The sequence below is a fragment of the Bemisia tabaci genome, chromosome 1 (assembly GCF_918797505.1).
Source record: "Bemisia tabaci chromosome 1, PGI_BMITA_v3".
NCBI lineage: Eukaryota > Metazoa > Arthropoda > Insecta > Hemiptera > Aleyrodidae > Bemisia > Bemisia tabaci.
This window is the reverse complement of record NC_092793.1, coordinates 72,979,891-72,995,933: the sequence shown is the minus strand read 5'-3', so window position 1 is coordinate 72,995,933 and position 16,043 is coordinate 72,979,891. Positions and strand designations below refer to the sequence as shown.

At 39.0% G+C, this 16,043-nt stretch overlaps 1 protein-coding gene across 2 annotated transcripts; it reads right to left on the bottom strand.

Moving 5' to 3' along the window:
• Window positions 1-6,174: 6,174 nt before the first annotated feature.
• LOC109033106 (Odorant receptor 85d) lies at window positions 6,175-15,770 on the bottom strand. 2 transcript variants are annotated; one of them, XM_019045543.2, is made up of 9 exons: window positions 15,276-15,749; window positions 14,119-14,414; window positions 13,151-13,400; window positions 12,041-12,252; window positions 11,154-11,268; window positions 10,439-10,538; window positions 9,764-9,889; window positions 8,607-8,762; window positions 6,175-6,350 (listed from the first exon to the last, which is right to left on the bottom strand). In XM_019045543.2, the coding sequence occupies exons 1-9, from the start codon at window positions 15,356-15,358 to the stop codon at window positions 6,291-6,293; spliced, it is 1,398 nt and encodes a 465-aa protein (XP_018901088.2). In that variant the 5' UTR covers window positions 15,359-15,749; the 3' UTR covers window positions 6,175-6,290. The 2 variants fall into 2 exon arrangements, with proteins under 2 accessions (XP_018901088.2, XP_072162235.1); XM_072306134.1 differs by lacking the exon at window positions 6,175-6,350 and having other exon boundaries at window positions 8,624-8,762; window positions 9,760-9,889; window positions 15,276-15,770.
• Between the last annotated feature and the right edge of the window lie 273 nt (window positions 15,771-16,043).

Sequence of the window (16,043 nt, the reverse complement as noted above, 5' to 3'; positions counted from 1 at the left end):
GATGCTGTCATAATGGTCTTCTCAGACTTGCCGAGCCTGGAATCGAAGACCAACTTCGCGACCTCTTCTCCAAACCTATTTTCATGACCAACATTTTGAGGTACAACAGTTGTATGGCTTTTGCATCTCTGTCTGCTTCCAAAGCTCATATAATTTTGAACCAAATCTTCTGCTATTGAATACGAAAAATCATGGAGAATTTAAGTTTTATGTTGACCAGCTTCTCGAAAGAAAAATAAAATTTCTAAGGAAGTCTGCAACGTCGCAAAAGAAGAAACGTCGTCTCTCATTTTGCCCAAAAATATGTATGTATAAAATTGAAGGCATTATGACTGGCCTCTCTCAACTTATATTCGTATGTAACGATAAACAATGGGACGCGTTTGCTACGGCGCCTTGATACAACTATATAACCTCGACGGATGTCCGTATTGCGTTCAAAAAATTGAAGGCGTTTTGACCCCCTGCTCATACTACCTGTAGTTGATTCGATCGACAAACGCGTTGGTCGGCGGTGACGGGGACTTGATGCATTTTTTTAAACTTGATGGATGTCCGTATCGCACCGACTGTAGTGCGAAACCACGTATCTCCATTGCGGTGTTTCAAAATTTCCCGTTCCTAATTCATCTCTTCCATGAGAAACAATCCAAATTTACGACTATAAATTTTGAACCAAATCTTCTGCAATCGCATACGAAAAATCATGGAGAATTTAAGTTTTATGTTGATCAGCTTCTCGAAAGAAAAATAAAATTTCAAAGGAAGTCTGCAACGTCGCAAAAGGAGAAACGTCGTCTCTCATTTTGCCCAAAAATATGTATGTATAAAATTGATGGCATCATGACTGGCCTCTCTCAACTTATATTCGTCTGTAACGATAAACAATGGGACGCGTTTGCAACGGCGCCTTGATACAACTATACAACCTCGACGGATGTCCGTATTGCGTTCAAAAAATTGAAGGCGTTTAGACCCCCTGCTCATACTACCTGTAGTTGATTCGATCGACAAACGCGTTGGTCGGCGGTGACGGGGACTTGATGCATTTTTTTAAACTTGATGGATGTCCGTATCGCACGACTGAAGTGCGAAACCACGTATATCCGTTGCGGTGTTTCAAAATTTCCGTTCTTAAATCATCTCTTCCATGAGAAACAATCCAAATTTACGACTTTAAATTTTGAACCAAATTTGCTGCTATCGAATACGAAAAATCATGGAGAATTTAAGTTTTATGATGACCAGCTTCTCGATGGAAAAATAAAATTTCAATAATTTTTCCATCACAATACTGGCACTTCACATTTAAAAGTCCGAAATTATTTTCCGGATAATCATTTTCGATAATATTATCAGTGCTCTGCCGAAATGAATTGAGGTTATTTCCCTGTTCACCCCTACGTCGTACATTATCTATCTCACTGAGATAGCCATCATGCCGCACTTTGCGTCGCGCGGATAAATTGCGAGAAACATTGCCACGCTTCGCCGGACGCCCACGTTTTCGACTCCGATCCATTCTCAATATTAAAACGAATACGCGCACTTTACTAAAAATTCGGGATTCTTCATACACGACAAATATTAACAAAATTCAAAAGACGACGCGCACTGTATACGAAAAAATCGGAATTCTTCATAAACGACGAATATCCATGACGACGAACGCCTCGGGCAGCCGAGTCATCAGGTGACCGAGAACGAACAATTTACAATCCTCTAATTACATCAACTTTCAAGAATGAACGCAGAACATTCTTAACACATATGAAAATATAACGTGAAATTACAGATTTCGTGATTTCGGCAACACTGCTCCGGTTCGGAATCTCCAAAATTAGACAGAAAAAACAGCTGATCGAGACGCAATAAAAGAAGGGAAACCACGACGACCAGACGACGACGATCGATCGCGGAACACCGCTCTAACACACGAGTCACCCTTTTTTAGCGTGTTTTCAACCCTTAGAATCAAAATTTCGAAAATCGGACGACGAATTGCACCCCTTCAGCACGAACCGCACATGCGTACAAAGTTTCAAGGAAATCCGCCTTCGGGAAGTCGCTGAAACATTGGGTACAAAATTGGGGCCTCTCCTTTATAGTTTTAGAAGATTATAATTAAACAAGTGGTTAGAAATGGAAACAAAATAATATGAAGTATGCAAAACGATTCTTCCGATAACGAAACTTGGCTGTTTTGAAAACGCCTTCAAATGCGGCGTGATACCTCACGCATTCCGGAGAGTTCAAATAGTTGTATCATTCCGCCGTATGAATGTGACGGAAGATTTAAATAGAAATAGCCTTCATGCAGGCTCGCCACATCCCATTTCGAGCCCTGGTACCAGTTTTAAGGTCCGTGCCCCAAGCACGGAGGGGGGGGGGGGGGTCCGAGGGGCATCCCCCGAGAAATGTTAGAATTTATACGACTAATCGGACCCATTTTGAAGCTTCCATAAATAATTTTTCCATCAATTTCTACGGAATAATTTTTTTTTATATATACTTTTAGCACAAAATACTTGCGAATCGTTGCATTCAAGATATCTGGAAAATTTTAATTTTTTTTTTTTTGGAGGGGGAGGGGGCATATGATACTTTTTTCAGTTCTATGAGGGCCAGGCCCCCCTTGACTCCCCCTTCGTTTATCTATGGCAAGGGAGTTGAGCCATGAGCCACTGAAGTCGAGGATGTTCAGACTGGAGACTCTTAGCATCTGACGACGGAAGAAAATGAAACGCAGTTACTAAAAATATCCCTCTGTACTAAAAATCTTGATAATAGATAGAAATTTTCCAAGAAGTATACTTCTTTGAAAATTTAAGAAGAATTCTACAGTGCCCCAGCGTGTTTCTAAAAATCTATTCACCTATTGCGAACTTTTTAGGGTAAATTTTTCACTTTTTCTTACGAAACAAGGGTTGCATGTGAATTCGTAGTGGTTTTTCACGGGCAACACGCCCCCCCCCCCCCCCGGGGTCCGGGCCCTGGTACCAGGAACCCACTATCCCCCCCCCCCTCCTTGTGGCGGGCCTGTGTTAGCCTGTGACTTTCCGTGGTTCTTCTGAAACCGTCTCCCGTGCTAAGGAAGAAAGCCGTATGAACATTCGAGAGTTACCAAATTTCCTTCGATAAAATGTTTGTTTTTGAGGAAAATTTTGAATATTTTTCCTTAAAATTTTCAGAAGTTTTAGATGAAATTACAAACAAAATTATCTGAGGAATCGGTAGACAAATATTCAAAAACTTTCCTGAAAATCAGTGATTTTCCAGGGGAAATTTGGCAACACCTGATGGCCAATACGGCGTTTTTCCTTAGCACCGTAATAGTGCAGTGTCTCTAAAAGATTTTGTCACTGGGCTCATTTTTAATAGGATGACATCAGGCTGATTGCGGTTGCTAACCTCTTACGATAACGCCAATCGAGAGGACCAAGTACTGGAAGTCGAGGCAAAGCTGTTTCAGGATGATTTGATGAGAGGTGACGTGAAGAACGATTGAAAAGATGCACTGCAGGCAGAGGAGGAATTGGAGCAAGAGAAGCAGGATGTGAGTGGAGAGGATGAACCGACTGACCAGGTCATTTCTCGAGTAAATCCTACTCAAACCGGTGAAGTTCAAATGGCACAAAAGCAGTTTGGAACGCCAGTTGTCCGCCAAATCCCTGTTCATCCTCTAATGTGTGTTCGGAGTGCTGCAGAAAATAGCTGCATGTGAAAATACTTGGACTACATCCTGCGATTGGAACTACAAATTGTGGCTTAGTTTGAAATAGCACAAGTGCCATTCGTTTCCCTGTCCACATAAGTTTCTTAGGATGAGCCAGATATCGACGGTGAAACTACCAAACCACGTTTCTCGTTTGCGGTGTTTAAAAATCTACGCTCGCATTTTATTTTTTTGAAGTAGACCAAATCAATATCATTCCTTGAAATTTTCACAGAATTTTCTCCGCACGAAGAGGAAAAATCACAGAAATTTTCAAGACTGGACGTTAGGTAGTTTTTCATTTAAAAAATAAAGTATGACAGGAAGTCTGCGACGTCGCAAACCGAGATACGTGGTTTGGTAGTTTCACCGTCGATATTGTAGTTCTTAATTGCAAAATGTAGTTCACAAAACTGAAAATCTTGCCACGACGTAGATATTCGAAAACTTCATTCTCGTGAAATATTGACTCAACACGTTTGCACGTATTTGGACTACATTTTGCAATTAGGAACTACCATTTCTGACTCATTTGTAAAAGCACTTATCTGCATATGGAAACTAATAGATTATACGCTGTTTCTGAACTGTAGCTGTGGTAGAAATTTTCGTCCCGAATCGCAAAATGTAGCCCATTTATGAGGAAAACCTTTTAGCTTCTTCCGTCCAATGATTCAGTACATTTTCCTTTCATATTTATGGAAGTTACATCATGAAAAGTTTAGTAACAATATTGAATTTTAATTATTTCTAAGCTGAAAATAAAGGGCCCTAATTATTTAAACTATATTTGTTTTGTTCCAAAACTTACAAGTTAGTTTGTTGCTTTTAACATTATGCTTCATCAAATAAAGCCGTTAGAACGAAATATGTCAATGTGGTTAATATAAGTATAGTAAATACTATATTTTTGAAGTTATATTGATTTATTGACATAGAGTACATAGAGTCGTAATGTAAGTGGGAGAGCTGGCGCCATGTTCTGCTCGACGAATTCCGAGCCCGGTGTGCGCCGAGTTCGGGTCGCTTTTTCGATACATTTTCGATCCAAAATGGCGGTGTGGAATACGTGGTAATTCCTATCTCCTTTGTTGTTGTTGTTGTTGTTGTTGTTGTTGTTGTTGTTGTTGTTGTTGTTGTTGTTGTTGTCATCGGATGGCCGGGTACCCGTGTATCGCAAACAATCGATTATGTATCGAAAAAGTGACCCGGCGTCACACAGGAGTCTCGGAATTCGGGACATGGAAAATGCTTAAAAGTGGCGCCAGCTCTCCCACTTACATTACGACTCTATGTACTCTATGTTTATTGACTGGGGATGATACATTGATTTTTTATGGAATTTTCGTCCGATTTATGAAAGAAGAAGATACTTACCGATGAATGACAATGTGGGATTTACGAGCTAGAAAAGGACTGAAAATTCTTAACACCGAGTAAAAAGTACGAATGTATGAATCCACATGGAATTTTGGATTGTCTGTCAAGAACAATGAGCTGTTCCCACCTATTTCCCTGGACGAAAAAAACTGTGGAGATACCGGGGGTCGAACCCGAGGCCTCTCACATTCAAAGGGAAAACTCTACCACCGAGCTTTATCCCTTCACTGGGATGCGAAGATTTTTCCAGCTTTATTTTGTCGCTAGTTGCTCCACCCAGATGAGCAGATTTATTAGTGGAAAATTTTACAATATACACATAAGAAGAGAGGACACACGATTTTGTGAAGCTTGTGAGAAACCATGCCTTGATTCAATGAGTATAGTTAATCCTAGGGCGCCCAAATTCTTCAACCTTGCTATAGATTGCAGCATAAACACGAATTAGACTACCCTTGGTGAGATTGATTCATTTTTCCGCAAACCTGTTACGATGTCAAGAAATTAATAATTTGGAGATCCTTGAGCTGAAGAAGGCTATCGACATAGTGACGGAAGTAGTAATTTAAACGATAGGGTACAATCACCGGAGCTAATAGCAATTCGAGGATAGCAACTATTTGCCTTACAACGGGTATTTTGTCGCTCTTCCAACGAAAAGGCGTATCCGTACTTTCACGTGAGCCGTGTTTTACGTATAACTCTATGCTTGCCCGGGCTCACGTAAAAATAGAGGTTCGTCCTTACGTCAGAGGAACGACGAGTTATGAAAGTCGCAATTAGTGTTCTTCTTCGAGTGACTTGAAAAGGATTGGTGTGCACCTTTGCTGAGTTTCCCTTATAATCAGGAAGCAGTGTCGATTTATACTTAGTGCCCTTTATCAACCGATTAGTGTTCATATTTAAAGTGATAAAACACGGACACGACAGACACGAATGAAAGCCATATTTTAATCCACTAAACGCATCCGTGTCTACTTTGCGTCAGTTACAATGGAAGCAGTCGGACGATACAGAATATGGGAAATATTGTAGATATCATTCGGGTCGAAAAAAGAAAAAAAAACGAAAGTGACAAATCTTATAAGAAAATGTTTTTTTTATTCTATAGTAAACCCAACACTATTTTGTAATCTTGATATCCGGCATACGTTTGTCTCTACAGAGGAATATAGTATAGCTTCTTTACACATTTTCACTTCGCTCGAGCCAGTTGTAATAAAAATGTGATGTATGAGAATGAGTTCGCAATAAACTGAAACACAGGAAAAAGGAAAGATATTTGAAAAAAAACCAAATTTTTATCGCATCTATTATCTACCAATCGACATTTATTTGTGATAGAGGGGTAAATATTTCAGAATACTTTCTTCTTCAAATCAAATTTTGAAAGCGTACCCAAGCTGCTGAAGACGAATGCATCAGTTCCGTCATTTATATACTTTATCTGTAGATACAACTTACCAGATCAGGGCCGGATTGAGGGGGTGGTCACATGGGCCGCAACCCATGGTGTCAAATTTAGGGGCGGCAAATTTTGCAATTTTTTTAAATTTAGGTATAAAAAAAATCGGATTCAGAAAACAAAATTATCAATGAGAAAAGGGGACAAATCTCTCTTTTCCGAGAGTATAGTAATTTCTAATTTTGTCGTTTTTCGGTGATACAAGAAACAGCATATTTAATGGGCCTGTTGCATGCAAGAGGTACAGCCGTGCGAATAGACTTTTTAGAGGTTAAATGACACGAAAATTACGATGGTCACATTAAAAAAGTCTGAAATACACTCCTAACTGTGCAATTTGCGTTGTTAGGAACGCGCTTTTTCAAATTTCCCGCGTCTGGGGGCAGTTTTCTTACGGAAACAATTAACGGCAACTCGCGGCTATTTCCGGTCAACTAAAACTGACAACATAACCTAAAAATCGGAGCTCGTGATATCGTGAAAGGAAATGTAGAAGGATTGCGTTGGTTATTTAAAAGTTGATCGATTTGGTTACCGCATAAAGCGTATATGGACCACTATAAGAGATCACGTTGGGTTTGTAAACAAACTGAAGGAAAATATAACAACAACAACAACGACTCGGCATCTTCCGGAAATCTTCGAGCCCGCCGTTTGCTCGTTTCCGGTGATTAGAAAACTGCCCCCAGACGCGGGAAATTTGAAAAAGCGCGTTCCTAACAACGCAAATTGCGCAGTGAGGAGTGTATTTCAGACTTTTTTAATGTGACCATCGTAATTTTCGTATCATTTAACCTCTAAAAAGTCTATTCGCGCGGCTGTATCTCTTGCATGCAACAGGCCCATTAGTCAAGTTAAGAGAGGAACTTAACACGCAATTTGGCCTAGAGCTCAGCGCAGAGAGGAATGATGACGAGGACTTGAAATGAAAAGGACAAGCCCTCGGCGCAGCGGTTGGCATGTAACACATATTAGCGCCTACAAGACTGCATGAATACTTCACCCATTGCGCTAAACACAGTGCGGTCAGGAGCGGTTGGCGTGAGATGCATAACGCCTACAAGACTGCAGGAATACTTCACGCATTGCGCCAAACACAGTGCGATCAGCGCGGCGCGGCGCAGCGACGGAAGTTAAATTTATTAAACCACAATTATGTTAGCTCTTTCATAATTTGTTTGTTTATTTCTTATAAATGGAGGACCTTGTCCACACAGAGGTAGGTTTACGGAACTTAACTTTTCGCGCAGAGTTCAGTGAAATTTTGCTAGTAGTGTTGACAGGGCTTTCGCAAAAAATGTATCTGTCGCAGGCAATCAGCAATCGCCGGCAATTTACAAGCTCCGTACTTGTCAATTCGTCAAATCGCAATCACAATGCCATCGATATATTAAAGGTTTCTTTAGAGAAGAAATTCAAGGCAAGACCTCAGCTTGGAACGCCTTCAAATCCAGCGATACTCTCCGCTTTGCCAAGGAGTTAGTTTAGTTGCTTAACCAAACCAAACCCAACGCAGATTATTGATTACATTTCACGAACTCGCAAGTGTGCTAGCTGGTATGTACCATACATTCAAGAAAAAGAGGATAACGTACGTTTGAATTCAAAGCATAATCACTACTTCCTATCTCGTTTTTACTTTTTTCACTTTAAATTTTTTTAATTTGTTAATTCAATACGAATAAATTGCAATTTGCCGGCGATTGCTAATTGCCTGCGACATATCCAACACGAGTAGGTAAACGAGTCTTATGCACCCCTCCCCCTCCGGCAAGTTCATTTGTTGGTTTTTATTGATGTTTCGAAACGAATGAGAAGGGGGCGCGCGGCAAAATACAGGCGGCCAATGGGCGGCAAGTAGGTAAATCCGGCCCTGTTGCCAGGTATCTTGTAACTATATCTTATTAAACTTTATCGTGGTCGAAATACAAGAAGGCCGGAATAGCATAGAATAATCTTCATTTCGATTAAATTTCCCTGCGTGGAGTTGCAATGCTCCGGTGGATATTTTCAATATTAAGTTCGATGGGTCATATATATACTCACGTTAGAAAATCGCTCGAGATGGATAGGTCTAAACTGAAATGTTTTCATCCGTATTGGGCTGTTAAGTCGAAGGAGAAACATTTTCAGTAGCTTTTTATGTCTAAATCCTGTTTTAATCCAGTCGTGATTCCACAGGGCGAATCTAATATCCTCACTCTGAAAAATTACAAATAACGAATTACAAAATTGCAGTGTGGTGATCAATAGTTTGTGAAGACCGTTTTACATTTCAAAGCCCTAAGAGAGGAGACTAGTAGACCATGAATAGTCAAAGGAAGGAAATGCCTCAAACATCAAGGGGAGTATAAAATTGATCTGATTCAGTACTTATATGCAATATTCAAGCAAGAGATGGCATCTTCATTATGAAACAGAGATAACACAATTTCATAATTGTGGTGTTTCAAAAATTCACGTTCGTTCTTCATTTCTTTCAAGAGAGAATAACTTGAAATAATTCCACAAAAATTTAAAGAACTAGGGGGCTAGGTACGCTATGCCTCGTGACTGCTTCGCGGTCAACCCCCTCCCCCGAACGCTTTGCACCTCAACCGTTATGCGTTACGTGTTATTTTTATAATTTTCACCATAGAATATGATATTCCAGAGAAAGTAAAAGCAAGGCAAAGAAAAAGTACGAGAAATTTTGAATAACGCCGATGACAAATCATCCTTCAGAAAAAATACTGGCAGGAAATCTGCATCGTCGTGGAGTAAGGCACGTGGTTTTGTAGATTTATTATAGATGCGCCTGTTTACAGATCAATCTGCATCCATCGTTTCACTTTTTACTTGCCTTCAAACTTATTCTGAAAGTGTTTATGTTAAAAGGAACTACTTATGAATGAATTAGACCAACACGAACTATGAAATGCGCAAATCCCATACGCATAGTTCATTTTGAGTCAATCCAATTTTGCATCATTTTTTTAGTGTAAATAAGTCAATTTTTAAAAGGTAATTCAAGCATTAATATGGTCCAAAATGTAGGGTAATTAATTTGTACGTAATTGGGGAAAATAATTGAGTCTTAATAAACGTCTCCGGTAGAACTATTATTACGCTGGTACTAACCAGCGTAGTGTTTCCTTAGGCAATAAGTTTACCTAAAATCTGGTCTAAATGCTAATACCATACATCTAAGAATATTAACCTACTGATTCTTGTAGCAATGTTGCGGAGTAATAAAACGTGAACATCACCAACACAGCAGACATCACATACGATAAAAAAACGACACCTTGAGTGATTGCTTTCCCACTCTTGTCTGACTTGAGAAATTCCTAAAATAGAAGAAGCTCATTTAGTCAAAGGAGATTCAGACTAGGCGCGCATCTCTGCATAGTATGAACCAAACATGATATTATTTAGTTGACTCTTGTGTATAATTTTTTACGTCAGAAATTAACAATCATAATTTACCAGTGAAATTTACTATCGGGAGTATTCGAATCAAGAGACACTACATCCATTCCGCCATGAACCCAGAGATCCATAACAATAAATCATAGACAGGGCTCATCTCCCAATGAATATTGTTCCCTGTGGTTTAAGAATGTTCTATTGATTATCCGAAAGGAATCCTAAGTTTTTAACTTGAGCTTCTAGTCGGTTGTTTCAGTGAATTTTATATGGTAAAAGCGAGATATTTCCGATATCAAACGGGGTGGAGTCACGGAAAAAAAGAGGTAAGGGGTTAAGTCGCAACTTAAACTGGACAAAGTATGATCGTGTCAGGCGGACTCCCGTTTAATGCGTTTAGTTTGAAAGCACATCAAACCTAAAAATGTTGCGCCTGTATATTTTAAGCAAATGTACACTTGAAAACTCACGGTGAGTGCAGCGAATGTCATCATTGTAATCGTAGTCATTCCACCCAGAACTGAGAAATTGGCCCATTGCATAAATATGGACTTAATATTATTCAAATGCCTGTAAACAATCAACGTTCATGGATAATAAGTTTGCTTGTTTTTCCTCTCTTTGAGGCTTGGCTGCTATTGAGCACAAATGTCTGCCAATTAATGTTCGCATCAGCTATTAACTGAACTAGAGGAACTAGGTTAATATTTTTTGAATATATAAAGATTTTAAGGTTGACTTCTTTTTGTGGCGGGGGGGGGGGAGGACTCACTAAAGTATGTGCGTTTTACTTCAGTTATCATCTAAATCAGGGGAAAAATATCAGAGTTCTTGCGTATATTTTTCAACGTATTTAGTTTCAATCCTCCCTAATTTCTTTCTAATATTCGTTTAATTTGCCTCTCTCTCATTTTTTTAAATGTTCAATTTACCAAGTTTTTTAGTATTTAAAAATTAAAAAGTACCAGACTAGGTCACGTTTAAAAAAGAAGTAAAATTTTAAGAATTTTACCTCATTTTTAAAAGTTTTTTAGTGGCCACACTCGTTAACATTTTCATCCCGATCAATCACTTCGAATGAAAGCACCACAGTAAATTGAAAACTTGAGAAAAAATGCCCAACACTAAATCCGCCTCATTTCATCAAGAATAAATAACTTATATTCTATGAATTTCTCCCATTACCTCCAAAGAACGTTATAGTCATCGATGCCTTTCTTCAGTCTTCCCTCCTCTAGATTTTTAAGTCTGTCATCAAAAATATGATTCTGCATCAATAGTAAATTATTATTTATTCTCTCTGAAATAAAAAAGTAAATGTTAAAGTGAATACTCATCTTTAAACTCGGCGTTGAAATCTCATACATACCATAAAAGTGGAGAAAAATTGGAGGTACATTTTAGTTAAGACGTCGGTTTTAGCTTAATCGATAAATAAAGATCCATAGTAAATATTACAATCCTCGTGAATGAGTATAAATGACTAAAATAATTTAATAATAAAAATACCAGAAAAAGAGGGAGATGATTATGCTAACATGGTTATTTGAACTTAATGTTTCGGTATAGTTTAGTAGGTACAGATTTTTTACTATGTCAATGATTATACAAGCACGAACAATTTGGTGTGGTTTTGTTTGTGATGCTTCATGTTTAAAATTAAGATTCTCTCACCTCCCTTTTTGAAGCAATAAATTCATTTTCCAAATTCATCACTTACTTTCCCTTTTTTTCCCTCTTCGATTGAAATTTAGTGCGTGTCTTTTTTAATTAATCGTCCATCCCTTTGAACCGATAGTGAGTCTATTTCTTCCGATACTTCATCATGTACTCAATTTGTTCTTTAAAAATGTCTTGCTGCTCCAAGAGCAGCATGAAAGGGATAAGTCAGTTTTGCGTGTTTTAGAATCGAGTTTTGATGATGAATCCTACAGTACAAATTGACGAGTTCTTTTGATAACTACACATAGATTTTAATCTGCTCCAAATACTTTCTATCTTTGCCTTACAATTAGCCTGAAAACTTTAATATACCTTAGACTTTTAATATAACTGATAAACCTTATGTATACCTGAACACGCGATTTCCACTTGATATGTCGCAGGCACACCTCTCATCAAATATTTCCCGAGAGTATTGAATCTCTCGCTGGCAGTTATCATGAAATGCATAAACATCAAGTCCGCACAAGAGCAAATGTGAATCGTGTGATAAATTAGTATGACTTCGTATACTGCAGCAAACCAGAATAATGGTCTTGAGGCGATCATGTCCCACGGGTACCTATGAATTACACATTCCTAGTCTTACTTTTTGGTTAGACTGTATCTTCGGCTAAAGTAACATTGTTGGCTTCCACTGCTCTAACTTTTTAGGAGTAGAAACAATGATATTACCCTCTGCCGTTTTTAGTGCTGCTTTCTACTGTTAAAGGCATGCCCGCACCATGTTGTGCCGGCAAGAAACACCGGAGCGCCTTCAAATACAGATGTATGCAATGGGGCCAGCCGCTGAGCATGAATAGTTGCTATCAAGATTTCGCACTTTTGGTATAGGCCCACATCGTGTCTCATTGCGACAATCAGCCAAAATACAAGACTAGGACTAGGATGGTTGGACTGTGGACTCATGCCATTAGTTCCCATCCTTTACAAATAAAATGCATTTTTTTCCCCCCAGACAACCGTAAATGGGCCGCTAGACACGGTACGAGTCACAAGCACTCCGCCACATGTTATTTTTACCACAAAATTTTACGCGGGAAATAACTCAACCTACGAGGAGCTCGTTAATAAATTCTTGAGGAGGATATGAGACCGTACATGTAATATTAGTCTAATGCCAAAAATACATTTAAATTACTTCTTTTGCATGATTCATTTCCCATTCAATAAGTGTTCCTTAATAGAGGGGGAATGTGCTGTCACAAGTTTAGTAATAATGTGGACCTCACCTCGGTAACCATCATGAGCATACCGACTCACTCGAAATGACATTCTCTCTGGTGCATTGGATCAATTTTTTTTTAAAAAAAAACATGCGATACGCACCAGTATTTTTCTGTTCATTTTTATGTATTATCTTGTGTTAAATCAGTAATATGCAATTGATATGCATAAATATATCGGTATTGAGGCGAAGAAAAATAAAAATTGCATACAATTAAACGGAAAATACTGACCAGATAGGGCGAAGTACATAAGTGGAATTTTTTTTGGAGTAGTAGAAACGAAGGAGTGGTGAGACTACGGCAGCCATAAGCCCTGTAACTTGAATCGAAACGATGTACACCAGTAGGACGATGTTGTGTGCAGAAGCATAAGCTTTGCCCGTGGTCCCCTCGTCGAACTCTGCGGTGCAGTGAAGCCGTAGATCCAGCCTCGTAAAAAGGCATTCCGCGATTTCCGCCTTTTTCACCACTAAAATTGTACCTGAACAGGAAAGAAATTTTCTCAAGAACATTTCACCAGGGATGTAAAGCAAACCTATGCGTTCATTGAAACATGGATGCAATATTCTTAAACAAACAACGCATCTCCACCGATTACCTAGCGCTTAGATTGTCGAATGTCGAGACGTTATCCTTGATCGATAAATAGCGTTGTAAAGATGAGAATTCATCGATCAAGGTTGTTTGATGACGATTCAACAATCGACTTAGTCTAGTTTTTCTGCATTTAAACAAAGGTTAGTTTTTCATAATCTTTTGATAGCTTTGCGATTATCTGAAAGAGCTTCATAGAAGCTAGCTTCAATTTTCATGAATAGAGCCAATTAATGGGCCTATTGAAACTTTTGCTAGACCAAAAATAAGAGTTGATTCTAATAGAAAATGTCACAAAAATCACGATAAGCGCATAGGCAAAGTCTGAAATGCTCTCCTAACTTCACAATTCGCGTAAGACATTTGCGGTTTTTTTTTAGCTTCTCGCTTCAAAAATGGCACTACGGCGCAGGTGAACATTTCGCCAGAGGAGTCGTTTTCTGTAAGAAACAGGTCTTATTTTTCCTTTAGCAAAAGTTTGCAACAGGTCCCTTGTCATGTGGACACAGTCAATTTTCCAACATGATCAGAATGAGCCACACAGTACTATGCTACACCACTCACCTGTTTTCAAAATCTTACGATTATACCTATTTGTGACAAACCTTTGACGATGATTGTGAGCGTAAGAACTGTGAACTGAAGGTGCATAATGAGTTCCCTGAGGACAATTTGGCCCTGAGCAATGTGGAAAACTATGGCAGTAAGGCATTGGAAGCAGAAGATAACCTCGAGAAAAAGGAAGACAAAGTGAGCAGTAACTATGAACTTGCTGAGCAGATCGTCCCTCGTGTAGACTATATTCAGACCATAGACCCTCAGGTGTAGGAGCATCAGCTTGTAACGCCAGTTGTCATCCAAATTTCTCCTCTTTCTCAAAGGAATTTCAGTCTTTACAGTCCTGCACAAAAAGATACGACATACTAGTCCGTGGCGTGGAGTGCTTTGCGATATATCGATTGATCTGTCATTTAAACTTATGGAGAAGGATCAATAAACAGGGTATTTGCAACAAACACCCTAATATATGATTCCTTATCGTAGCTTCAAATGGGTAAATATCGATAATCGATCATTCAAGCCTCGTAACTGCTTATTACATATCGACGGTGAAACTACCAAACCACGTATCTCGTTTGCGGCGTTTAAAAATCTACGCTCACATTTTCTTTTTTTGAAGTAGACCAAATCAATATCATTCATTGAAATTTTCACGGAATTTTCTCCGCACAAAGAGGAAAAATCACAGAAATTTTCAAGACTGGATGTTAAGTAGTTTTTCATTTAAAAAATAAAGTATGACAGGAAGTCTGCGACGTCGCAAACCGAGATACGTGGTTTGGTAGTTTCACCGTCGATATACGGAAAATAGGGCTCACGACAGTGGCGTGGCGTGGCGTGAATTGCGATGTATCGATTTTTATGCCATTTAAACCTATATGGAAAAGAATCGATAAACTGGGTGTTCGCAGCAAACGCCTTAATAATCGATTCTTTACCATAGGTTTAAATGGCATAACAATCGATATATCGCAATTCACGCCACGCTACTGGATCACGAGGAAATCGAGGTACGCCCTCACGTCTGAGGAGCGACGTTTTGTTCTCATAAGTTAAAATTCGTGCTTGAAAATCTTCAATTGGAACCGTAACTAAGCTCTGTGAAACTAGAGCTCCAGCCGGCCGATTAAAATTTTTTTGGTATGAATTCTTGTGGAAAGACTTTACAAAGAATTTTACAAAAATAAAATGCACTCTTTACCTGAATTGTCGCCTAATTTTCTCTTGGACCAGTAACCACGCTGGGAGATGTAACTGCTCAGAGGAGGTACTGCTGCTCTGCATGAGGTAGATTTTAAGTTCAAAACCAAGTTTTTGGATGACTATGCACTTACTTATATTTATTATGCAGATGCGTAAAATCTAAAATATCGAGGCACCTCACCTTTGCCAGGTATTTTTTTATTGATAAAAATCACCTCTCTTTGATCACGAGGGTGGCTTTCTGATAGGACTTATGTTAGCGGATAGATCCTTTCTTGTTTATGTTCTGGTTTGAGCCAGACACGTCTAAAAATATCATGCTTCGGCTTTTCGGAGTAAACATTGCCAATTTCTTTCAAACATTTTTTTATACTGTATCTACGAATCCCTGCATGATTGTTCCCGCGAAAATCTTGCAAGGCGTTGTGTCCACTAATTAGTAATTCGCCGTCCAAACTTCCACAACTCCAATACCAAAAACTTTTTGATGACGTTCTTTCACGAGGAAATTTGGTGGGCGGGGCAGGTCATTAAGATCTCGCCAGTGGCGAGGCGTGAATGATCGATTATCGATATATCCTGATTTGAAGCTATGGTAAAGAATCGATTATTAAGGTGGTCGTCGCGAACACCCTGTTTATCGATCCTTTTTCATAGGTTTAAATGGCAGATCAATCGATATATCGCAAAGCACGCCACGCCACTGGATCTCGCGACTCTAGTTGAGTCAAAATCCTTGATATCACGTGAGGCGGCCATTATGACG

Coding starts and splice junctions, on each gene's coding strand:
- LOC109033106 (XM_019045543.2), bottom strand. CDS start 15,358: ATGCAGAGCAGCAGTACCTCCTCTGAGCAGTTACATCTCCCAGCGTGG. Junction 12,253..13,150: donor TATGTACTTCGCCCTATCTG/GTCAGTATTTTC, acceptor TGTAATTCATAG/GTACCCGTGGGACATGATCG. Junction 11,269..12,040: donor AGTGGAAATCGCGTGTTCAG/GTATACATAAGG, acceptor TTTTTATTTCAG/AGAGAATAAATAATAATTTA.